Source organism: Peromyscus maniculatus, chromosome 1 (genome assembly GCF_049852395.1).
Source record: "Peromyscus maniculatus bairdii isolate BWxNUB_F1_BW_parent chromosome 1, HU_Pman_BW_mat_3.1, whole genome shotgun sequence".
NCBI classification, from domain to species: domain Eukaryota; kingdom Metazoa; phylum Chordata; class Mammalia; order Rodentia; family Cricetidae; genus Peromyscus; species Peromyscus maniculatus.
This window is the reverse complement of record NC_134852.1, coordinates 206,675,043-206,701,430: the sequence shown is the minus strand read 5'-3', so window position 1 is coordinate 206,701,430 and position 26,388 is coordinate 206,675,043. Positions and strand designations below refer to the sequence as shown.

At 40.6% G+C, this 26,388-nt stretch overlaps 1 protein-coding gene across 1 annotated transcript in view; it reads right to left on the bottom strand.

Moving 5' to 3' along the window:
• Positions 1–23,092, bottom strand: part of Smc3 (structural maintenance of chromosomes 3) — a 41,096-nt gene extending 18,004 nt beyond the window's left edge. Inside the window, exons 1-12 of the mRNA XM_006995130.4 lie at positions 22,935–23,092; positions 21,987–22,062; positions 12,980–13,018; positions 11,509–11,576; positions 7,721–7,792; positions 7,301–7,380; positions 6,978–7,056; positions 3,953–4,070; positions 2,811–2,986; positions 2,189–2,269; positions 1,434–1,598; positions 1,078–1,199 (exon numbers count right to left, since the gene is read on the bottom strand). Of these exons, the coding sequence (XP_006995192.1) occupies positions 1,078–1,199; positions 1,434–1,598; positions 2,189–2,269; positions 2,811–2,986; positions 3,953–4,070; positions 6,978–7,056; positions 7,301–7,380; positions 7,721–7,792; positions 11,509–11,576; positions 12,980–13,018; positions 21,987–22,062; positions 22,935–22,949 (1,091 nt within the window). The 5' untranslated portion in view covers positions 22,950–23,092. The remainder of the gene's footprint in view (positions 1–1,077; positions 1,200–1,433; positions 1,599–2,188; positions 2,270–2,810; positions 2,987–3,952; positions 4,071–6,977; positions 7,057–7,300; positions 7,381–7,720; positions 7,793–11,508; positions 11,577–12,979; positions 13,019–21,986; positions 22,063–22,934) is intronic.
• Positions 23,093–26,388: the final 3,296 nt, after the last annotated feature.

The window sequence follows — 26,388 nt, the reverse complement described above, 5'->3', positions numbered from 1 at the left end:
GCTTGCCTAACATGCAAACCCTGGGTTCATCCCTAGCACCTGTATAAATACTGGGTGTGGTGTTGCACACACACAGTGCAGATGCCTGTAATTCCAGCCCTTTCTAAGCAGGTCAGGAGGATCAGTCATTCAAAAATAAAAAACAAAACCTCTCAGAACCTCAGGGTTTTTTGTTTTTTAAAGTAGATACTAGAAGCCAGCAAGAGATGGTTGAGTGGGATGAGACTCTTAATGACAAACTTGAACATCAGCTCCATTCCACAACTCACATGACAGGAGAAAACCAATTTAAATTGTCTTCTGATTGCCACATGCTCCATGGCAGATCACACACACAATAAAGAGTGAAGCTGGGCATGATGGTGCATGCCTTTAATCCCAGCACTGGGGAGGCAGAGGCAGATAGACCTGAGTTCAAGGCTAGCTAGAGCTCTAAAGTGAGACTGTCTTCCAAAAAGAAAAGGCATGTCCAACCTCCTAGGGCTTTTGAGTAGTAGTACTCTAGACCTTATAGGTACAAAAGCACCATGGGTATGATGGCACATAGAAACTAGCCTTATAAAGTGAGATCCAATCTCAAAAACAAAAATAAAAACAAAAACCACATGGCTCACAGTAATCACTAAAATTGCTTATATGAAGTAGGTCTATGATTTTTGCCTTTATTATGCTAGTACCTCCTTAACGTACAGATATGTAGGTTCTATAAAGGAACTCAGGCAGGCAAATATAGGAGCTTACCAACATGGGCTCCACTTGGCTTGGGCTATGCACACAGCCCTCTCCTAACAGTGTACCTAGCAACCTGTTGGCAACCTGGGACCCCTACCTGCACTGAGCTGCATGTATGCCTCACTTCAAACAACGGAAGTTACTCCCCTTAGCAACCTCTTGATAACTACCTGTTTGTGTTCAAATGGGTATTTCTGCTTTGCTCTAAATAAAACTAGTGGTTGTTTTCTTTTGTGTGAGCATCTTTCCCAATTCTTTAAACAAGACACCAAGAACCTGGAACCACCCAGAGATCACTGGTAACAACTACGCAGCAAGGTTAATGGTTGGTGAAAATTCTCAGACCTAGCAATTCCTCGCTCTTCTTTTTCTTTTACGCTGTTGAATTTAGGTTCTGTCTCTGCCAGTTCTTTCTGTTTTTCTTCTATTTTTTCAAGCAGCTTCTGCCTTTCTTTTAATAAACGTTTCTGTAAATAAAGCAAGTAAAATGCAATCTGCTTAATTTATACATCAGCAAAAAATGTCTCCTCATGAAAATAACTCAATTCTACAACTAAACTATTAATAAAAAGAACACTTACTAAGTTGATACTTGAGTACAAATCAAATGTGGCAAGTCTTTTGTAAAAACTCAACCATCACAGAAAAGGTTATCTTCTATCGTGTGGCTCTATCAACACAGTTTTTATTCATTAACTTACCCGCTGTTCACTATTGCCTGCCAGTTCATCTTGTAAATCCTTGGCTTTAAGTTCCAACTTGGTCCTTTGCTTAATCTGCTCTTGCCTCTCAGCACTAAGCTGCTCTTTTTCTTCTTTCATAGCTGAAATTTTTGTTTTCAGTTCTCTAACCTGGCGCTCAATATCCTAATCAGAAAGAGTAAACAGGTCAGAAACACAAGTACAATGGAAGGACCACGACACGACCAACCACCTACATCTCTTTACAAAACGTCCGTGGACCTGCACGCACACACACTGTGAGGGTGCACATGCCACAGAGCACAAGTGAGGGTCAGAGGACAATGTTCTGGAATCAGTTCCAGAGATGGAACTCAGGCTGCTGGATTGCAGCGTACACACCACTTTGCTGGGTCCATCTTTTTCTTTCAGTTGAAAGCCAACAATTAAGTTCCAATATCCAATCTCTGTCCCTTCCCTTTACGGTCACCATCCCACAACTCTGGTACAAAAAGTTTGCAATGTTGAAAATATAAATAAGCTGGGCAGTGGTGGCTCACACCTTTAATCCCAGCACTTGTAAGGCAAAGCCAACCTGGTCTACAGAGTGAGATCCAGGACAGGCACCAAAACTACACGGAGAAACACTGTCTCGAAAAAAACAGATAGATAGGTGATAGATAGATAGATAGATAGATAGATAGATAGATAGATAGATAGATAGATAGATAGATAGATAGATAGATAATAGATCTGAAGCTTATTTATGATCTTACCTCCATTTTATCTCTCGCATCCTGCTGGGCATCTCTTAACTGTCTAGATTTCTCTCCACTTGTTTCTCGCTTAGCAGAAAGCTGAAAAACAAAACAACTTACTATTTCTAACTCATTTTGTATGTCTAACACTTTATAAAATTATTTTCCAACTGCCAAAAAAAGCTAACATAAAATTAACTTAAAATTTTATAAAGAAAATTTCTTTTATGTTTTCCTTTAAATAGAAAACAAGGATAATCTAAACTAAATTTTTGTATAAAGTATCATAAGTATTATTTTACAAAATATATTCTAAAATGTGAAAAAAAATATCTGGTCTGACATAATCACTCACTGTATTTTAGGTACAATGAGAGCTCTAAACATCCTTTTCAGTAACCAAAAGGAAAACAGTAACCAATGAATCTATTACTTTTTGGCCTGGTAGAGAGGCTAATTCCTGTAAATCCAACACTCAGTAGTCACAACTAGCCTGGTTCTTAAAGTAAAATTGTCTCAAACACACAAATAAAAAGGTTTTCATTTTAAAGTTTCTATTTAAAAATCACTAAAAGGTAAATACAGAGATGTTACCATGATCATAAATCAGAACAACTTTGATGTAAAGGTTGCATCTTACCTCGTCCAGCTTGGCCCGAGTCTCATTGAGCTCCTGGTTGTAGATGGTGTACTCCAGGGCACGCCTCATTTTATCCCACTTCTGATACTGGGCGAGTTCTTCCTTTTCCTCCTCTAGAGTATGTAACCGCTCTTCAATGTATTTTAACAACTCATTGATTTTTTCCCGTTTGCCCTCTTCAAAATAAAAAAGAAAACAATGGAAAGAAGATGATGCTGAATAATTTTCATGGAATATCACTTGTCAAATATAAATCAAAATTACCTTCTAGGAGTATAGCATTATTTTTTTGGTATCATGTGGTAATGAAATCTAAGATGTAAAAATAGCAATTAAGATTGATTTTTTTTTTTAAACAAAAAGCACTGGAGAACAAATTTACACACTAACGGTCACTCTGACATGTGGCAGAGGATCCCAGTTTACACTTTGTTTTCACATCAGTGTGCTGGTCCCACAATAGTAAAGGAAAAGAAATTACCACCAGCATTACTAATCCACAGTTTTATCATTAAGGGTGCTGAATGCTGCTACCATATAAACAACTTACTATAATCCAGTCATGACATTACCTTAATTTACAAGACAAATGTCATAATCTGCAACAGGACTTTGCAGACAGGAAGTCTTGGGACCAGACAAATCAAGCCTAAAGTCATGTCAGTTTACTGACTTTGAACTTAGAACTGTCTCTAAGCCATTATATAATATGATCCAGCATTTGAAAAAAAAAAAAAAAAGTAGGGTTCCCACAGTAAATATACTAGTAAGGACCTCAAGTTAAAAATTCTACATCTACTTTTTTTCTGAACAATTTAGAACTTTGTAACAGCTGATCCTTTTCCAGTATCTGTAAGGGAGGGAAAAACAGAGCAGTTTATTGATAACACTTCTGAGGAAGCTAGAGTCAAGTTAGCTGACTTGCAAAGGCCCTATTACTTAACAATAGTCCTTCTTCATTCAAAGATGAAGTACTACAAACCTCAATCCTTAAACTGCTTCAAACTAATTTCCCCTCTACTCAATATGCAGGAAAATTACCATATAGTGTGTTTCTGAGTCCAGACAACACTTTTTAACTATTATTAACACAACGAGAAAATAACTGACAATAAAAATTAAGTAGAACACATTTATTTTACCTGTTTCTTTCATTAGGGAGATGCTTTCTTCCTTACGTTCATCATACACTCTAGTACCAGCTACTTCTCTCAATAGCTTTAATCTCTGAGAATCTGGTGCTGTTGCCATTTGGTTGATCTATAATTTCAGAAAAAATAATTATTAACAACTGACGACTATTTTTAGGTTTTCCTTTATTGTTCAGCTCTTTGAGACAGGTTCCATGTATGTAGCCCTGGCTGTCCTGGAATTCATCACATAGACCAGCCTAGCCTCAGACTCATCACCTGCCTCTGCTGAGTGCTGGGATCACAGGCATGCAACATCACGTCTGGCTCTCTCTTTTTTTAAGAACTGCTTACATTGTGTAGTTTAGGAGCTGGCCTCAAACGTTCAATCCTCCTGCCTCCGTTCCCTATTACTAAAATGCACCACTATGCTTGGCTCTGAAACATTTAATACAAATTTGCATGTGGTAAGTGTTTAGCAGGTTATGATTAAACCAACATATATATAGTAAACAGACCATTTCTCTTGTGTGCATACTCAGGTATATGTAGTTGCACATATGCACACACGCCTGCGATATCAAAGGTCTATTCTTTAAGAGCTGCTCACCTTGTTTGAGACAGCCCTGGGAATCCTCTCCACCTCTCCAGCACTGGTATTACAAAGGTGAGCCACTGCACTGGGCTTTTCACATGGGTGCTGGGGATCACCAGACACTGTTCCTACCTACACAGCAGGCACCTTACCAACTGAGCTCTCTCCCAGCCCCCATAGTCAACATCTCTCTAACGCCTTTATTTACCAGTCTCTTTTACTAGTATCACTATCTTATATATGAAATACTACCATTTTCCCCGCTTAGGCAATATAAAAAATGTATAAAAGATGAATACCACTGTAAAAGAACACTGCAAGAATAGTCAGAACTCTTAACCACTGAGCCATCTCTCTCTCCCCATTACCATGCATTTTCATGAAATGTATACTTGTAACCTCATGATTACATCTCAATCTTATGGGCAAATATATTTGTGGATGGTCAAGAAGATGACTTCTCTCTACACTATGTTTTTCTGGTAAATAAAACAAGCTCTCCACATTACGGTGAGAAACTTAGAAGCCTGTTCTCTATCCCTGGCTTACTGACAGGGCAATTTGGCCAAAGTGTCCTGAACAAATCACAAACAGAACTTTCAGATTTCACTAAGGTGGATTTGCAGGTAGCTGGCCTTGTTATACCAAAGTCCTTCTTCAAAGATTAATAGCAACCTATATTGCCCTAAGCTTCCTCCACTAGCCCTACCTTACCAACACCTCCCCACTCTGATTCAAAAAGCAATTAACACTTTGTATATGCTTCTACACCAGTTTTTTTATGCAAGAGTTTAGGCTCAGGAGGCTGTTTATATTTAGGTCCTGAGATTCAGGTGATTAAGAGAAAAGGTTGTTAACCAACTAACCATGTCCAGATATTATTGTTATATCTGGACATATTCTTTGCTTCTTCTCAGATCTCTCTATGGTTTAGTTTCTCCCCTTTGTAACTTGTAGCTGCCCCTTGAAGAGAAAAGCCACAACTTTTACAACTGCAGCCGAGACTGGCCGCCAATTAAGCTGACAAGTTTTCTGTTACATGTGCCTTTTATCATATCTACAAAGAATACTTGTGATCCTGAGAAATAACCTGGCAGCCCTTCTTATTACCAACAAGTTGCTATATATAAACTTGGAAGCGTGTTACTGATGGAACAATAAACAGCACAACAGAGTGAAGAACATTTTGCCCGTGTGTGAAATTATTATAGAAATCTTTCATCCCTCACTCCTGGGAAACATTTCTCTGAGGAACTCTGGGTAGTGGCCAGGAGCGAGATTCTAGACCCTACATCTGACCTCCCCATGTAAGCTATAGCACCATGGATCCTCACACCATGCACACATAATAATTTTAAAATTTTAAGTTACAAAAAAATAACAAGAATGGTATGTTTTAATAGACAAAGATACTGGTAGAATCTAAATGGCATGTCACTTAATACAAATCATTAGATATCAAATACTACCACTGCATTAAAGAAATTGTTATTCTTACACTTTTACATTTAAAAAAAAAAGCTGGTTCTGAGCTAAGAAACTATGGTTTATCAAAAGTACACATATCAAACAATACTCTAAAAAAAAGACACCCCCCCCAAATCTACTGACAGATAAGTTCTGAGATGAAAATTATATGAGGAAGCAGTAGAATAATCAGCCAGAGTTTATAGTCTAGCTGATAAAAAAAATTTCAAGGGAAAATGATATTTAGCATTATGGTATGTTTTCTGCAATGTAAGATTTTGAATATTTTAATTCCATAATAAACTAAATGAAACATTACTTTTAGGAAGTAATTTTTTCAAACGTAATTTTTCTTGTTTTTTTGAGACAGTACTACCTGTCCCAGAATTCACAGAGATCCGCCTGCCTCTACCTCCTAAGTGCTAGGATTAAAGGCATGTGTCACCACTGCCCAGCTTCAAATGTAATTTTTATAGAACTTATGTAATAGTCTTAGGTATGATCACTGTAACTTCCAAAAGTCAATGTTTTCCAATAAATTCTACCTCACTAGGTCACTAATAAACAAGAGGTCACTAATAAACAAGATCTACTTAATCTATTGACCTATTTCTTGTAATATAAAGCTAGTGCCCAGTGATGGCACAAGCCGGTAATTCCAGCACTAGGGAGGGAGAGGCAGTCAGATCTCTGTTAGTTTGAGACCAGAGAAACTGGTCTATATATTGACTTCTGGGACAGCCAGGGCTTTCTACAAAAACAAATAAACAAAAATACCCATATATATATTTGGTACTTCACAGCCCTGCAAAACATTAACTTCAATACAAAATACATCAATGAATATAAAACAGTAATGACTAGTTTTTTTGTTCCAACTTAACAATTAGAACCAACAAATCAAACTCAATCATTCAGGGGGAATCAATATCAAGAAAAATAATTTCTACAAAAAAGGACGTACAACTGTTTTACCTTTCCTTGTTTAACAATGTAATAGGGATTACTTCGAGAAAACCCAGCACTTTCAAGGAGATTCATCACATCATTTTTCCTGTTAATAAACAATGAAGATTTCAAGATAAATAATCTTTAAAGCAACTAACAATAAGCAAATTAGCTGCTGAGTTACTTAGCATTAGGAACTACAGGTTAGCATTAGGAACTACAGGTTAGAAACTGAACCCTCAGAGAAACCAGGGACTGCATGTTCATACTGACAACTGATTGTTGAATATGAGGTAGTTTTATCTCGTGTTTTTTGTGAACAAACTGTAAACATCAAGACAAATGCTTACGTGACCATCTTCTTATCTAGGAAATACTGATCTTTTTTGGCACCAATAACTCTTCGAAGTGAAACTTCCTCTTTATCAATCTAAGAAAAAATAAAAGCCCAAAGATAGTCAAGTAGACATCTTTTTAAGTAAGTTCATTTTAAAGTCTTTGATCACAACTATTTTAGAATTACAACAATCTCTCTAAAGATGATACTATGAATATTTAGAAAAATTTTTTCTTACAATTGCTTTACATACTCCTTTGTTTACTAGAGTAGTCATTAAAATTTAAACACAAACTCCATAGACAAACTACTTATTTACCTTAGCATAAACTAAATTATAAATCTTCAGTGCTTATAATTTTAAACATTGAAAAATTAGCCATTGCATAAAATTCTCAACATTATTTTTAAAAAGAAATTAACTATCACTTACTGGTAACCGGTTGTCTGAATTGTCAAAAATGATTTCCACAAAAGCAGAAATAACACGAGGACCTGTACCCTCCTAAAACATAAAAAAAAAAAAAAATGGAAGATTTTTAACTTAAGTGGTATTTTTATATTACTTAATACCATTTTAGAGTCTGCACAGATAGGCACGCTGGTGTACACCTGTGATTTCAGCACCGGAGAGACTAAGGTGGGAGATTGACTTTTAGTTCATCAGCCTAGGCTACACAGTAAGACCCTTTCTTAAGACAAGCAACCCCCCACAACACACACAAAGCTTAGTGCATACTAAGCATGACTCAATGGAGGAAAAACTTCCACCACACTAGTACATATCCTGAGTGCTAAATATTAAAGGCATTAAATCAGAATGGCAAAACTTCCTTACTAAATATTTTTTATTCTGAATAAGAACTATACAAAAAATATAAAGACAAAATATTGTTATGGTTTGGATATGAAGTATTCCTACCAAAAGACTCATACTGAAGTTTTGGACCTTCATGTGACCACTATATTTGAGGCAGGGCCAAACAAGAAGTAGTGTAGTAGGGATCTATCTTTGAGGGCTGTATTATGGCCCAGGTCTCTGACATTGTTTTTTGTTTCATTTTTTGAGACAGAGTCTCACTATATAGCCCAGGCTGGCCTCCCACTCAGAGATCCATGTTGTCTCTGCCTCCCAAGTGCTGGGATTAAAGGTGTGTGCCACAATGTCCAGCTCTGCTTCTTGTCCACCATGAAATGAGTAGACCTGTCAGACATTCCCACTCCCATGATGCTCTGACTCGTTATGCGGCTGAGCAACAGAAACAAGGACCAGGGACTATGAAACTATGAACAAAATAAATCTTTCTGCCCTGAAGTTGTTTATGCTAGGTAGTTTATCACAGCAATAACGCTAATGCAGACATACTTTCTGGGGCTACTTTATTAAGGCACAATAGCCTGCAGCCACCTAATTCTACCAGTTTGCTAATATGTAATATACCTTAAGGATCTTTTCTTACAGCCTCATCTTGATACTGGAAAGGAACCCTAAGAAACTGTGTGATGATTACTGAAAATCTGTTTTTTAAACACATGAGGCATAGTTTGAGATTTTAAATCTGATAACAGAAACACACACATTTAAGGTGCCACATTCAGACCACTCTGTGACACAACTATATACCAAATCCAGATAACTTACCATATCTCCTCAGCTCAGCTCATTCATTGTATCAAATCACTACTTATTTTCTAGAAATGGGGAAGTGCAGGCAAAACTAGCATGAGGACCTGAGTCTGAATAAACAGCACTCACATAAAAGCTGGGCACAACAGCCATGTCTGTAACCCCAGTATTTGGAGGGCAGGAAAAAAGGCAAAGAAAGACGCCCAGGAGCTCACTGAGACCTCACCTCAAAAAAATAATGCAAACAGCAACAGAGGAAAACACCTGATCTTGACATGTGGCCTTTAACCCTACCCCAACACACTCTCCCCCACCTAAAAGATTCGTTCTTTTAATGCCAATCTGAGAAGCCTAACGAGTGTTCTATACTGTATCAGTTTTGATTATTGGGCTACAAACACAAAACAAAAAGGAAAAAAAAAATCATTGATTAAAAAGGACTTCCTATATGTAAGAAACATCATTTAGATATACTGTGCAATCTTATTATCTGATCTTAAAACTAATTATATACAATATGTAAACAAGCTAAATTGTGGTGTATCATTACAGCCATTTATAATTTCTTATCCTAATAAAATTTATAACAACTTTCCTTATAGGTTTTGTTTTGTAGTGCTGGGGATCTGATGAGGAATATTAGCTTAAAATGTGTTACATTTGTTTATGCTGTAGAATATTTGTTCAATGATGCAAAGACGTGTTGCATTCTTTTATGTTGTATTTGTTTAACTCTGTAAAGCTGTTTTACTTTGCCTGTCTAAAACACCTGATTGGTCTAACAAAGCTGAACGGCCAATAGCTCGAGAGGAGAGAGGATAGGCAAGGCTGGCATGCAGAATAGGGAAACAAGAGCAAAGGGGGGGGGGGGGATTTTAGCTCAGTGGTAGAGCACCCCTGGGTTCAGTCCTGGGGGGGGGGGAGACAAAAAAAAAAGAGAAAAAGAGAGGATGCCAGGGGCCAGCCACACAGCCAGCCACGCAGTAAGAAAGGAAGAAAGACATATAGAATAATAAAGGTTAAAAAGCCTAGAGGCAAAATGTAGAAGACAAACGGGTTAATTTAAGTTAGAAAAACTAGCTAGAATTAAGCCAAGATAAGGCTGGACATTTTTAAGTAAAAATAAGTCTCTGTGTTATTTATTTGGGAGCTGGGTGGAGGGTCCCCAAAGAGTAAAATAAAAAATCAACTACAGGAATCAATCTATGACCTCAAACATGCTAGGCAAGCATTCTACCACTGAACTACATTACTAGCCCTAAATATACTGTTTCCCACATTGAAAAGAGGAGGTACTAATACAAATCTGAACTTCATTAGGTTTGCAATGGTAATTTCTCTATGCCCTCAACTTCCAGCTGTGTATCTTAAGGCTCCCCAATCTGCAATTCTTCTTTGTCCTCAGCAAACCTGTCTATAGAACCAACAGTCTTACAGAAATGTAAATGGGCTGAAGAAATAGATCAGTGGTTAAGAACACCTACTGTTCTTGCCGAGGACCTAGGTTTAGTTCCCAGCACCCACACAGCGTGGCTTATAATCACCTGAAATTCCACTTTCAACGAATACAATGCCCTCTCTAGTTTCTCAAGCAACCTGCACTCATTTGATACACATAACAGAGAAGCAGGCAGGCACATGCATATGTACACACATACACACAAATAAAAATTTAAAAAAACCCAACAACTTATAAAGCCAGGAATGGTGGTTCACACCTCTAATTCCAGCACGTGGGAGGCAAAGGCAAGAGAATTACAAGTATGAAGCCAACCTGAGCAACCAAGTGAAAACGGTCTCAAAAAGCAACAAAGAAGGGCTGGCAAGATGGGTCACCAAATAAAAAGAGTGCTTGCTATACAAGCTTGCTGACCTGAGTTCTATCTTAGGAACCCACAAGAAGGGAAACCAACTCCCCAAAGTCCTCTGACCTTAATAATACATACACCTTGGCACATGTACCCACATTCACACACACAATAATTTTTAAAAAGCAAAATCTAAAAAAGTTCATATGGAAGGAATATATATAACTTTCTTCTAACTATTATGAAATTATTAGGCCTTTATCTGGCACTGATGTAGAACAATAAATTTTATAAGAGAATAGCACACTTAAGGAATTAATACTACACATCATGCTCACAAAGGATTTGTAACTTGAACTTTTTAAAAAAGATGTATTTATCTTTACTTTGCATGTACAGGTGTTTTGCCTGCATATGCATCACACACCATATGTGTGCCTGGTGCCTGGAGGCCAGAAGGAGATATAGACGTTTGTGAGCCACCATGTGGGTGCTGGAAATAGAGCCAAGACCCCTGGAAGAGCAGCCAGTGCTCTTAACTATTGAACTATCTTTCCAGTCCTTCCTCACCCAACTCCCTTTTTAAAAACAGGATCTCACACTGTAGCTCAAGCTGGCTTGGAACTATGAAAGCCCTGGGTGGCCTCAAACTCAAGGCAATCCTGTATCTTTCAAGAGCTGCAATTACAGTGAGCTGCCATGCCCAGCAATTTTTTTTCAAAGCAAGGACTGACAATGTATGCTTAAAAATACTTAACAAGGAATGTCTTAAAGAGTCTCACTCACATGCAACAAAGCCAATCGCTGCTCCGGGCGAAGATGACTGAATTCATCACTAAGAACAAACTGAATGGCTAAAAACACAAAAATAAGGCTATTAGTACATTCCAAAGGAGGATTTACAGCTTATTCATAACCCTGTATCTTAACAGAATGTAACGTATCAGGTAATAGACATTGCAGATAAACTGTTTCACATATAAACAAAATGACTGCAGACAATTTTCCAGTATATCAGACTAATCTGGTAGGGGGCATATATCAAGAAACTAAGCTTTCACTGAAATACAAAAAGACATTAGGTCAACACTATAAAGCCATGCACTATAGAATAACAAACTACATAAACAGGCTACACAAGGTTTTAATCACCTTAAAAAAAAGTCCTCTTGCCTAATAACAGTACAATGATGTACTGCTAAAGCTGAACACATTTCTGTGAACTAAGAAATACAGGGAACTGTTTCAAATTTCCAGCTCCTGCTGCACTGCTTATACCACACTTCTGTGAGAACTAGCCCTACATTCCATACAAAATACCTAACCGATGGACCACTCACTGTCCAAGATACGGTTATTTTAGCTATTCTGGTCCAGATCTACCCAAGAGATCTTCTAAAATACCATCAGTGTAAGAACGAGGGAGGAACACTCATGTATGATGTTATGCGCTTTGACAGACTGGTTGCAACTCACCCTCACCTGGGATGGGTGGATTCGCACTGTCCTCCTTTCCCTGGGATCTGAGATGCATGCTTTACTTCAATCTGCTCTCTGACCATCACCAAATTACAACCATTACAGGACTTTCAGTATCCTTCAGGAACATGTGTAAAGGGACAGAACCTTTACTCCTACTAAACCGTTTCACAAGCACTATTAACTAAGCTAACATTTTTAACCCCTCCTTATATAGTCCAAGTCCACTGATTTTTTTTTCTCCTCAAAGGACTTGTTAAAGGCATGTTATTTTTAATACATTTTTATCATCTTCAAACGGGTATCAGTATTTTTACTACACTGCTCTATCCTTCTCAGAATCCATCCAAGATATACCCCGAACAAGTGTTTCTGCTTTCTCACAAAGCCAGACCGAAGACAGAAAATTCAGACCCACATACGCTAACCGGCTACACTAAACCACAACTATGTATGACTTCTTAGGTTTCGTGCAGATATAATCTCAAAAATCAATCATTTTAATAAACTATTAAAGACACTTGAGGGCTGGAGAGATGGCTCAGCAGTTAAGAGCACAGACTGCTCTTCCAGAGGACTCCAGTTCGATTCCCAGCACCCATATGGCAGCTCACAACTGTCTCTAATTCCAGTTCCATGGACCCAACATCCATGGCAAAACACTAATGCATATATATGTATGTGTGTATGTGTGTGTGTATGTGTGTGTGTGTGTGTGTGTATGAATGGAAAGACACTTGAGTCTTCATATAATTAAAATCCAAAAATCTATACTTACCATAAAAAAAGTTGCTTTTTCCAGATCCATTTCTGCCCACTATAAAATTTCAAAAAGTACAGATTAGTTCATATAAAAAAGTCAATTTAAAATTACTAAATCTATTTTTAAAAATTTCCATAACTTTTTTTTTAATTTGGGAATTTCATATCACGAACCCCAAGCATATTCACTTTCCAGTCCTCCCAGGTATGCCCCGCCCTCTACTTTAAAATTTTAAATGCAACTTCTTAACACTTTAATATTGAAATTAAAAAATGGTGGGTAAAAGAAACAGCTGTAGCCAGGCAGCAGTGGCACACGCCTTTAATCCCAGCACCCAGGAGGCAGAGCCAGGTGGATCTCTCTGAGTTTGAGGCCAGCCTGGTCTACAGAGCGAGATCCAGGACAGGCTCCAAAACTACACAGAGAAACCCTGTCTCGAAAAACCAAAAAGAAAGAAAAGAAAGAAACAGAGCAGTAATTACCTACTAAATTTAATCTTTATATAATTTTTAGGTAGTTTTTGCTTGTTCTGTTTTGAAACCAGGTCTTCCTACACAGCCCTGGTTGGTCTGGTACTCACTATGTAGTACAGGCTAGCTTCTAATTTTGTAATCCTGCTGCCTCAGCTTTCCAGGTGCTGAGATTATAGGCACGCACTACCACACCTGACTGTAAAGTTTTTCTTTTTGTTAGTTTTCAGTGTGTGTTGTGTGTGTGTACACCCATCACATGGAAGACAAAAGTCAACACAGGTGTCTTCCTCTCTTGCTCATCCTAATTTTTGAGGTGGCCTCTCACTGAACCTGGAACTCACCATTTCAGCTAGCCCGACTACCAGCCCCATACAGCTGAACTCTAGCCGTGTTAAGGTCACAGATGCACACTGACAGGCCCCACTTCTATGTGCACTGAAACCTGAACTCCAGTCTCAGGCCTGCCCAGCAAGCACTTTACCCACTAAGGCACCCCTCAGAGTTGATTCTTTTGCTCTCTCCCCTAACAGTTTAAATGGGAGCAATGCTACCTGACATTGGTAACATAAAAATGCACGAAAAACTGTATGTAAATTATACACGATATTTTTAGCAATTTGGATTCACATATTGTTAACTGTCTCATGCTATCTACTTATGATCAACCCTACACACTGATGCAGCCTAATGAAATCACAAAAGTGGAGACAATTATAAGGCACTTCTTTTGTGTGTGTTTTGTTTTGTTTGGCTGGTCTCAAACTCAAAGAGATCCTCTGCCTCCCAGTTCCAGGAATAAAGTTGTGCATCACCATGCCCGCTATAAGGCGTGTTTTTAAAAGATATTTCACTTTTTTTTTCCCCTGAGACAGGATTTCTCTGTGTAGCCCTGGCTGTCCTGGGCCTTGCTTTGTAGACCAGGCTGGCCTCATAACTCACAGAGATCCACCTGTCTCTGCCTCCCCTGAGAGTGCGCCACCACACCTAGCAGAAATCTTATTTATAAGTGTGTGTATGTGTGTGTGTGTGTGCGTGCGCGCGTGTGTGCGTACTCTCGACAACAAGTTTGAGCAAAGAGTGCTAGGAACTGACGACTGGTTCTCTACAAAAGCAGAATGTGCTCTTAACTGCTGAGTTACCTCTCCAGTTCTGTAAGGAACTTTTTCACTACCTGAATTTGAATGACAGAAATTCCACACATTTGGCTTTCACGGGCCAAATCCTAGGAAATATGAGTACCAAACTGCCACCTTGATGATTAGTAGAAAGAATAATCCATTAGTTTATAGCAGTAATAGTAAGAAAAATAAGGAGATCTCTTGCTTAGAAGGAAGCACCTACTGTCAAGTGATAAAAAGCCAAAGAATACTAGAAATAGAAAAATCATTTTGTAACTCTCAGACTAAAGACAAAACTCATCTATAAATGCTAAGCATAAAGACAATTTTTAAAAGCACTGGCTCCTCTTCCAGAGGTCCTGAATTCAGTTCCAAACACCCACATCTGTCTGTAACTCCAGTTCCAGGGAATCTGATACTTTCTTCTAATCTCCAGTCACCATGCATGCATGTGTTACAGACATGCAGGCAAAACACCCATATACATAGAATAGAATAAAATAAATTTAAAAATAGAGTAGTTTCATGATCTAAAAGTATCTCCCTGTACTAGTGTGTGTGTGTGGGGAGGGGGGAACCAAGGTAGTGAAAACATTGGCTATGACCCTGATTAGTTAACAGTGTATCAACAGCACCAATAAGCAGTCAACTGACTTCCTGTCTCCAAAAATGATACTGTGAGAACACAGGACACTATAGTACTTTTCAGAAATAACATTATAAAAGACAAAAAATACCAAGCACAGTGGTACACACCTGTAATCTAAACACTCTGAAGGCTAAAGGATGGGGATTTCCAGTTAATAGTAGTCTGGGCGACACAGCAAGGCACTATCTCAAAACCAAATAAATTAAAAGTAAATAAATAAATTTAAATAGAAAACACCTTCCATGGGTGGATAATGCTCCTACCTCCCAGTAGCCAAATGTTATTAAAAGAAGACTCTAGTACCAAATATAGGATACAAGCTGTTGATCAGGGAAGCCCCAAGTCCCCCCAACATTACAGGCTACTGTCAATATAATTGGCTGTCCACTACAAACATACTGTAAGATGCTACTGCTGAAGACACCACATACTCGGGTTGCAAGACAATGAGAAATCAAGTTGTATCTGAGCTGAAGTTTCCTTTCGACTGGATAAGTTTCATAGTCCTGCCAAGTACTACAGTAGATGTTGGGGGAGAAAAGTCATCAACGGTCCTAACCCAGCTGTGGGCCTCATAAACTACAATGATGACCAGTCTGGTAAGATATGCCCAGTGGTGTAAGAGTGGCATGACTACTGTAGGGTAACCAACAGCTTTCTGGCTGGATGCGAGGCTCCCTCCACAGGTGGAGACTTTAGGTCTGGGACTGTAAACTTAGACAAAAGCTGTGGTTGAGGTAGTCACAGGCCCCAGGGAAGAATCTACTATAGTTCTGCTAAATGGACATGACCGTTTTTTTGGTTTTGTTCTTAAGATTTTGTTTTTTATGTGTATGGGTATTTTGACTGCAAGAATATCTGGATACTACACGCATACCTGGTGTCTGTGGGATTCAGAAAAGGGCATCAGATTCTCTGGAACTCGAGTTACGGACAGTTGTTAACTACCATGTGGTTGCTAGGACCAGAGTCATCTGAAGGAGTAGTCAGTGCCCTTAATTGCTGGGCCATTTCTTCGGCCCCTAAATGGGAACAGTATAAAACTGCCTACTAAACATTATGTTTGCGCCTGTAGATTAGTGCTGCTCTCAGACTTCTTCAGAGAAGCTTCGTTCTGTAAAGGGCAGTGGTTAATGCAGTGACTCACAATTAGCTCAAGGCAGACTATGAAGTGCTCGTCCCTAAATGGATCATCTCTATCATCCTTCAAGGCTCAGGGAACATCACAGAAGAGGAGGCAGAAACAATGCAAAAGCCAGAGAGGATGGGAAGGAGTGCTGTGGAAGCATGTCTTATAGACATGACATGGCCACTAGTCATCAATTCACCGCAGCTATGATCACCCGCACAAGATTAGACCCAGCATCACTTCATCACAGTTGGCTAACAAGCTCCTGAGTCCCCATCACTCACTGAGGTAGTTAATGTGTACTGAGGAGAAAGTGTCATTTTCTTCAGTGGTACTGCCACTGATAAGTTGCCAGGCTCCAATAAATAACTAAACAGCCCCAGACTCGTACTTCTGTAAGCAACCATAATTCAATTCAATGGATTGGAAAAGAAAAATAGGTAGGAGAGGGCTTGTCAGGAAGCAGGGCTTCAGTCTGTGGTGGGAACAACGGTAAGGGAAATAGGGAGTTTTGTGAAAGCTCATTATATACATGTATGAAATTATCAAATAAATTTTGAAAAAAATGAAGGTTGTTGAAGTGTTCCAGATTAAAGGCTCTTAAAGAAACATGACAATTAAACCTAAGAGTTAATAATAAACTGGATCTTGTATGGGGGGGGATGTTCCTGTAAATACTTCTAGGTCTATTAAAAAAACTAAAACCTGTGGAGAATGATATCATTAAGCTTATTTAAGATAATGACTACAAGAACATCCCTATCTTGCAAAGTACCCATTGAAGTAAGAGGCAAAAAATGCACATACCTGGTGAGGGGTTTAAAAAGTATAATGAGAAAAAAGTACAATGATTGAAACTAGGCATTCATTCCCATTGGGAAATTTTTCTGTGAAGTCAAAATTATTCCTAAATAAAAGCTGAGAAGATCATCAAGTAAGTATAAGTACTTAAAATGACAACTGAAGCTAGAGAGATGGTTAAGAGCACAGTGCTCCTATAGAGGACCTAAAGTTCGTTTCCTAGCACCCACATCAGGTGGCTCACAACCACCTCTAACTCCAGCTGCAGGAATTCTAATGCTTTCTGTGTGTGTGCGCGCGCACACACACCCACCTTAAAAATAAGTCATAACTCATTGATAACTGGAAAAAATTAAGTATCTCTATAAAATTTATTCTTATTCATAGAATAAAACACTAAAATCTTAAAGGATGCTAGACATTTAATAACGGAAAGACATTCAAGAACTATGCTGAGCTAGGCATAGTGGCACATTCCTGTAGTTCTCGTACTCAGAAGGCAGAGAAAGGAGGATTGCAGCAAGTTTCAGATCAGCTCAATCTCCAGCACTGAGGCAGCAGGACCTTGAGTTTGATGTCAGACTGGGCTACACAAGACTATATGAAAAATAAAATTACTCTAGCTGGGTATGGTGATATACATCTATAATCCTAACACTTAAAAGGCAGAAGCAGTATTACAGCCAAGTGTGAGGCCAACCTGATCTAGAGAGGGACTTCCAGGCCAGCCAGGGATACAAAGTAAAAACAAACAAATAAAAAACTGCCTCAAGTAACAAAAACAAACTTTTATTCTGGGTGAAAAAAATAGCAGATTGTCAACATGTTGAAAGAAGAACCCATTTTCATTTAATAAAGCTTAAATAAGTCTACACACTTATGGAATCCTGAAGTTGACAGTTTCTATAGACTCCCAACTGGGAAACAACCAATAGGTTGTTTCAGCCTATTCCAGACATACATTCAAGCCAGGCCTGTGGATAACTAAAGGAAGTTGTAAATCCACAACTCCTTCCGAGTTTTGTATGCAGAGCAAAACATTCCAAAAGCCTGAAGGAATAAATGCCTTATGTAGTAAACTATGACCTATGAATGGCAGCCATTGATAGACAAATCCCTCTCCAGCCTTCTCTCTTCTGACCTTTCCAAGGCATAGCAGGTCCAGAAAATCTGTTTGGAAGTTATTCAACATGACAACAAACCAAATGTGTCCTCTTTAAAAAACTGAGAGATGGCTCAGTTGTTAAGAGCCCTTGTTGTTATTACAGAGGACCTGGGTTCACTTCTTAGCACCCACATGGTGGTTCACAACCATGTCTTAACTCCAATTTCAGGAGATTTCTGACTTTGTAGGCATAAAGCATGAACACAGTAGACTGACACAAATGCAGGCAAAACAATCATACACATTGTGGTAGTTCGAATGAGAATGGTCTCCAGTTGGTGGAACTGTTTGGGAAGGATTAGGAAGTGAGGCCTTGTTGGAGGAAGTATGTTACAGGGGACAGGCTTTGAGGTTTCAGAAGCCCACAGAGTGCCATTCCCACTTAGCTCTACCTTGTGCTTGTATATCAAGGTGTGAGGACTCAGCTACTGTTCCTGTCCCACTCCTGCCTGCAGCCATGCTTCTCGCCACCATGGTCATGGACTCTAGCCCTCTGAAACTGTACATCCCAAATAAACTCTTTCTAGAAGTTGCCTTAGTCATAGTACTTATTATCACAGCAACAGAAAAGACAAAATAAATCAAAGAAAAGGTTGGTATCAGCTTTTCCACATCACTGTTGCCCTTAGATTGCACCTTCCATTAAAGCCTGTCTTTTCTGTCTTCTAGAAAAATCAGGGTTAAGGCAAGTCTTTCTCATTTAACACTTATTTATGTGTATCTATGTGCCAGGTATGTGCATGTGTGCGTGCGTGCGTGCACAAGGAAGCCAAAAGATCCTCAAAGCTGGATTACAGGTGGTTTTCAACCTCCTGATGTGGGTGTTGGCAACCCAATGCAGGTTCTCTGGAATAGCAGCAAATGCTCCTAACAACTGAGTCATCACGCCAGCCCCTAGTTTTTCTTATTAACAATATGGAGCAGAACATGATATATTCCTGTAATCCCAGCACATGGGAGGCTGAGGCAAGAGGATCAAAAATTTAAGGCCAAGCTTGTGCTATACAGTGCAACTCTGCCTCAAAATGAAAGAAAGAAAGAAAGAAAGAAAGAAAGAAAGAAAGAAAGAAAGAAAGAAAGAAAGAAAGAAAGAAAGAAAGAAAGGAATTTATTAACAGATACTTCTTATTAAAAGGCTGGCAGAAGGGACCCTAAAAAGTATATACAAATCATCCATAATATCCATAGGGGATTGATTCTAAGAGGGCTCTCCTCTCCAGCCACAGATACCAAAATCTGAGTATACTCAAATCCCTTTAATAAAATGTGATAACACATACATACAAACACACAGGTCCTCTCTGGATTATTTATATATCCAATGCTATGGTTAAATAAGAGATTAAAACTCTGATCCTTTTGTTGTACTCTGCCAGGAAAGGCTATATAACCACCATACTATACTGCTTTAGGGAACAATGACAAGAAAACAGTGTTTGTACGGGCTAAGAAGGGCAACTTTTTCCCTTCTAATTAACCTTCAATGGGTACTTGGTTATATCTGAAGACTGGGGACAAGGAGATGCAAGGTAAACGGTATTTGGACTATCACAGATTCAAACATCAGCACAAGAGATATTTGCTTTCAAATCTTTTTTTTTTTTTTTTTTATTATATATACAGTGTTCTGCTTGCATGCACCCCTGAGGGCCAGAAGAGGGCACCAGATCTCATTACAGACGGTTGTGAGCCACCATGTGGTTGCTGGGAATTGAACTCAGGACCTTTGGAAGAGCAGCCAGTGCTCTTAACCTCTGAGCCACCTCTCCAGCCCAAATCTTTTTTTTTTTTTTTTTTTTATCAAAATCATTAAACCAAAGTAGCTTTTTTTTTTTTTTAAAGATTTACTTATTTCATCATTTGTGTATGAGTATTTTACCTGTATGTATGAATGTACATCATGTGTGTGTGTGCCTGGTGCCTCAAACTGGAATTACGGATGGTTATAAACCATCACTTGGGTGCTGGGAACCAAATGGGTCCTCCACAAGTGATCTTAACTGCTGAGCCATCTCTCTAGATCCTAACTATTTTTAAAGTCAAATTTACTACATAATTATTTTCTACTTTATTCACATAATAAAAACTTTTCATGTTTCTCACATTAAAGTATCTTTTTAATTAAAAAAAAAAGTACCAATAAAACCACTTCAAGTACATCTTAGTTAAAACATTAAAGAATTCTTATTTTCCTCTCAAAAGAAACTGTTATGTTTTGAGCAAAGCCCGATAGCAACTAACACAAAGATATTTAACAGACCTTAAGACACATAATTCTAGATAAGGACCACTATCTCACAGATCACCTAGAAAACCATATAACTGAAACATTAAGGTGTTTTTCATCTTAGAAGGAAAAGAAATAATGTAAAATCTAGTAATGTTTCTTTTTCCCCATTTCTAAATATTTTCAGACTGGCAAACATCAAAATGCAACAAAATGTTAGCACAATCTTGCTACTTCCACAGCATATTGATTCAATTAATAATCTTTTGTAGCTAGAACACAGAACAGTTTCCTCTATTCCCACAAAGGGTTGCAGCTCATGTACCGAGGGCAGAAAAAGCCTACTCTCCAATTTTTGTTTTTACTTTTTTAATATCAAGGTCCTGCTATACTGACTGGGTTGGTCCTGAATCCCTGAACTCAAGCGATCCTCTCACTTTAGCCTCCTAAGTAGCTGGAACATCGTCTGGGCCACATCTGGCTTTCCTTTATTATTTTACACAATGTCTGACTCTCTAAAGACCTTCTATGAACACTGGCATTCATCATTTCCCCTCAACTGATTCTGCATGCAAACCTCATCTATCCCATGGACTGAATTAGGAGGTGACTAAGGCTGGATGAGGTCCTGATGTATATCTTAGCTGTCAACTGGGCAGAAATGAGGCCTCATCAGAACTCAATCATGCTCGCACCACACACACACACACACACACACACACACACACACACACACACACAGACTTCTATCCTCCAGAACTGTCTAAGTCATCAACCTAGCAAACTGCAACAAGGATCCTGTAATAGCCAAACTGTCAATACTACAATCTGTTTCTGATGTCTAAAAGCACTCATTTCATCCATCCTTTAAAAATTCAGCAGAATGTGTTAACAGCTCTAACAGCAAAATAGAGACTTTAAACAAACAAAAATCTTAATAACTAAGCACTGTTAATGACAACAACCTTCTCTTAATCTTTCCAACAGCCTTACAAGACAGGAATGATGTCTACTCGGGTCTACCATGAAAACTCACATTCACAAAGAAATTGGCAAGGGAATGACTGAGGACAACCTGTGCCTAAGCCACCTTTCAAAGAAAGCAATAGTGAGCACTTGAACAGAACAAAGTAGGCCAAACGTCTAACTCCCAGTCATCACAACTCAAAGCTTCAAAAACACCCTCTCACTCATAAAGGGCTCTCAATCAACATCCCCCACACATGCTGGGCAAGCACTTCTACTACTGAGCCCACACCACCAGCCCCCAAAATGATTTACCTCTGACTGAGTGATCTAAACATTTTATTCTATAAAATAAGCAATTCATCGGTGCAGAAAAGAGAAAGAAATTTCGTAGAGAAATGCTTAATGTTCAAAGACATTTCCGTCTTAGGCCTAGAGACAGAGTACACTTGTCTATCAACTCTAAATCTGACATTAAAACCAAGAACACTTACCAATAACATTATGTTTAGAACTGAAGGGATCTACAATTGTTTGATCTCGGTAACTTCGGAAACCCTGGATAATCACCTAGTAAAGAGAGACAGCCTTCAGAACACGCATAGAAGAACTTCCATGGCAACATTCTTTCCATTTCTCACTTCTCGTTTAACACCAGACAGAAACATTCCATTTCGTTTTGGAGCGTGCACGTTAAAGATCTGCCAAAGCCCTTCCGATTATCCGCAACCACGGCTGGTGCAGCGTGGACGGGGGAGGAGAAGCAGCTCTCAAAATGAAGAGCTGTGCAGGGTAACCTGCGACACCGAACTCTGCAGCGCTATCTAAAGGTGTAGCAAGCCGGCGAGGGGGTCCCAGCCTGCCCGACTCCAAGCTCAGAGGGGGCACCCTTCAGTCAGACCAGGGAAAAAAAAAAGGGAGGGGGTGCTCAGAGTCTGACACGTCCGGCAGAAAAAGCACGGCCAGACGCGTGCGCACGGGCTCACCCCTGCGGCGGGCTCCTGCGCGGGAAGACCATTTTGACAGAAGTAAACAACTGAGCGATCGGGCGCGACGCGTTCTGCAACGAGGGTCCGCCCTTCGCGGGGCCGGCCGGCAAAGGCGGGGTGGTGACAGCCTGCGGCGCAGCCCGGCCCCGAGGCCGCCCTCCCCCGCGGCGGCCTGTGCCCGCCATCCCTGCACCGGGACGCGGCCCGCCGCAGCCCCTCACGAGCTCGCAGCCCGCGGCGCCCGCGAAGGCCGGGCCTCTGCACGCCAGCCGCCGCCCCCGGCGCTGCTCCGCTCCACAGCCCCGCGCCCTGAGGGGAGGCTCGGGCTGCGGAGGGACCCTCGGCCCGCCGGGGACCCTCGGCCCGCCCGGGGCCCGCTCCCCCCCACCCGCGGGTCGCGCCGGGACACCCCGCCTCCCGCGGCCCGTGAGGACGCAGGGCGCCAGCCCCTACCTGCTTGATGTACATGGCTCCGCGACCCCCGGCAGGGAGAGGCTTCCCCTCAGAGCAGCGACGGCGCGGCCGCAGAGACCCGAGCGCCGCAGGCCAGCCCCCTCCCACTGGGCTCCGCTCGCTCCCGCTCGCTCTCCTGCGGCCGAACAAAATGGCGGCCGCCGCGGGGGCGGAGCCCGCGGCCGGGCGGAACCACTCCGGGATCGCCACAGATCGCAGGGGGGGGTCGGGGCCAGCCCCGCTCTGTCGGCTAGCGAAGACCGCTCTCCCGCGGCCCTCCCTGGCGGGTTTCGCGGGATAACCCGTCTGGGAGCGTACGGTCGGCTGAGAACCAGCCGGGGCGCCGGCTCGGAGGAGCCTTGCCGGGAAGGCTGGCCCGAACCACCTCCGCCCGCGCGGACTATGGTCGCGCTCGCCGGGGGCGGGGCCTGCTCGGCGCCAAAGCCTGAAGGGAGCCGAGCGGAGCCAATCGCCGAGCGCGCCAGGGGTCACGCGCTCGCCCGGCTGCTTAATAAGGGTGGCCTAGCGGGCTAGCGCCCGACTTGAATGTGGGTCTCATTGAGACGGCCGGAATTCGGTGCTCGGAATCTCCGCGGCTCCATTATTCTCTTCATTACCTTAGAGCGCCGCCTGCTGGTTCTGAGCCTCCGGACAGCTCCGAGAGGACTGGAGCGCGCTAGAAAATTGGAAGGTTTTGTGTTTGACTGGGGAGATTGTTTTTGTTTTGTTTTTCCGGGGCCAGCTCTAGGGCTGGCCTTGACTTCGCCTTGTAGCGGAGGATAGCCTTGAACTCGTTATCTTTATCCTTCCTCTTTAAGTGCTGAGATAATAGATGTGCCCGCACCGCCACATCAGTCTTAAAATTTAATGATGTGCTAGGCGTGGTGGCACAAAAATGCCTTTAATCCCAGCGCTCGGGAGGCAGAGGCAGGCGGATCTCTGTGAGTTCGAGGCCATCCTGGTCTACAGAGTGAATTCCAGGACAGCTGGGGCTATTACACAGAAACCCTGTCTCGAAAATAATAATAATGATAATAATAATGATGATGATAATGTGGTAATATCCCGTGAGCCATAACATCTCCAAGTCTAGAAAGGATTGCACAATGCCACAAAGCAATTTCTTGAAATGTGGTAGGTATCCTTAAATGTATAGGATCTTTCAGACCTAGGTTTTCCTGGAACTCACTCTGTAGAGCAGACTAGCCTTGAACTCAGAGATCCACCTGCCTCTGCCTCCCCAGTGCTGGGATTAAAGGAGTGTGCCACCACATCCAACTAATGTTCACTGTCTTATCGATGTAGGACGTATAGTTCTGGGCCACTCTAAAATTTGGGACTGCCTAGTTTGGTCCTGGTCTCCGTTCCTGCTGCCTGAGGTGGTTCTCACCCTCCTAATTTCTAGACTCAACTGCCAGTCTTGTCTTGTGCTCCACTGGGAATCCTTTATCTGAAACATTGGCCAAATTCCACCCAAAGTTTGAGAAAAAGAAAGAAAAAATATGTTTTAAAAAAGGAAATGGTTCTATTTAAAAATTTCCCTTGGGGATTAATGTGAGGTTTTAGGTATTTCGTGAACAGAGTTCTAAGCCTTCAATTCCTAGGGATGAGGACTGGTGATTTAGGAAGTCTGCTGTACAAATTCAAAATTATTTTTGTTGTATATATGTTTCTACATCTGTTTAAAATTTTTTGTATATTGATACAAATGTAAAAATATTTTTGTCATACTGTATGTATGTTTCTACTTCTGTTTAGAATATTTTGTATATTGATGCAAATTAAGGTTATTTTTGGCATATTGCACTATACTTTTCTGTCTCTGGTTAAGATATTTTTGTATATTGTCACAATTTTGAGGTCATTGTTCCTATACTGTACCTCTGTTTAGAGATTGTTTATTTTCATGATGTGAAGCTTTAGTCTTTAAGCTATATAGGTTAATAGTCATCCATGTTTGTCATACTTATAGTTATGTTAGTTAGGTTTTCTAGGTGTGCAGAGATATATTCCACAAAGATAGGTAATCTCTAAACACTTCCTAGCCTAGAAAATATGGCATTTAAATGCTTTAATAACTTAGAATTCTGTCAGCACCGATCTATTCCCGAGAGGGTGTTGGCACTGAAGACACTCCATATGGAGTTTGTTTTCTTCTTGGCAAAACTGGCCTATTGGGGAAAAAAATGCCCTTGCCTTGGCTGCTGACAGTAAGCATGCTGTCCACTCCAGACAAGCAGGACCCAAGGAAAAGCTACTGCTGAACCTTGCCAAGATGGGGTAGGACAGTCCTTCAAATTTTCTTGCTTCTGAAAATGGTCTGTCAGATATTCGAGGCCTGTAGCCAAAGTTGGATGCCCCAACGTTGCAGGAAAACATTGACTGTCCAGGCAGCCAGCTGTCTCTGTCACTCCTTGCATTTTTCCGAAGTCTCTTGTTTGCACTTTCTGCTTACTCGGGTAATATTACTTTCCTTCTCAGGTCTTCGATGGAGTTGAAGACTGGATAATTACAGTTACAGTCCTCTTGAATCTTAGCTAAATGCACATTAGGTACAAGACTTAGACTCATCAGGACAACTACTGGAGTAATCTCTGTAATTTGCCAACTACCTGTGGTCTGGACATCAAGAATGTATTTCTTGCTTGATCTTGTTCTTGTTGGTTATAGTTCCATTTTTGTTTATTACCTTTTCTTTCTTCTGGACAATACTTGGTAATTATTCTTATATATAGTTTTATATTAAGATTAGAACCTTCTTAATTAGACAAAAGAGGGGAAGCATTGTGGGAATTCTATCCGTTTAGCCAACAGTATTGGGGTGACTAGCCCTATGGGCGTGATCTTCTCTGGGTACAGGGCCAGATAAGAATTGAGGAGGAGGCTTGCACACTCTCTATGATGGTGGAAGGCTCCCTGACCCCCAGACACTGCTCGGTGACCTGATCTGGACCTTTTCCCATCCCCCCGGTGGACGAAGAGGTAGCTGCACCACTTCATTCTGTATTCTTGTGTTATATCTATTCATCCTTTAATAAATAAGTCCTGATCCAAGACTTCCGTGGATTGCCACTTTAGAAGTCCTCGGCCCCTTCCCCAGCATTGTGTGGACTAGCCTGTGGCACACATCTGTGACCCCAGAACTCTCAGGAGGTGGAGGTGTGATCAAAAGTTCATCTTCTACCACCTAGCAGATTCGAATGAGACTCTATCTATCTGAAAATAAAATGAAACCAGAGAACTTGCGCAATGGCTTCCACGGCAATGCTACTTTGCTTCCTTTCTTAGGCCTTTACACATTTTATACAGTTAGCTAGTGTGATTGTAAAAGTAGGAAGAAAAGATTTTTTAACCCTAAAATATCAAATAGTGATTTTAGAAATGTATCTGTTGCCTTGTTTATATGTAGTTATTGTCTCTCTCCATGACAATACAATCCAAGAGATGGAAAATT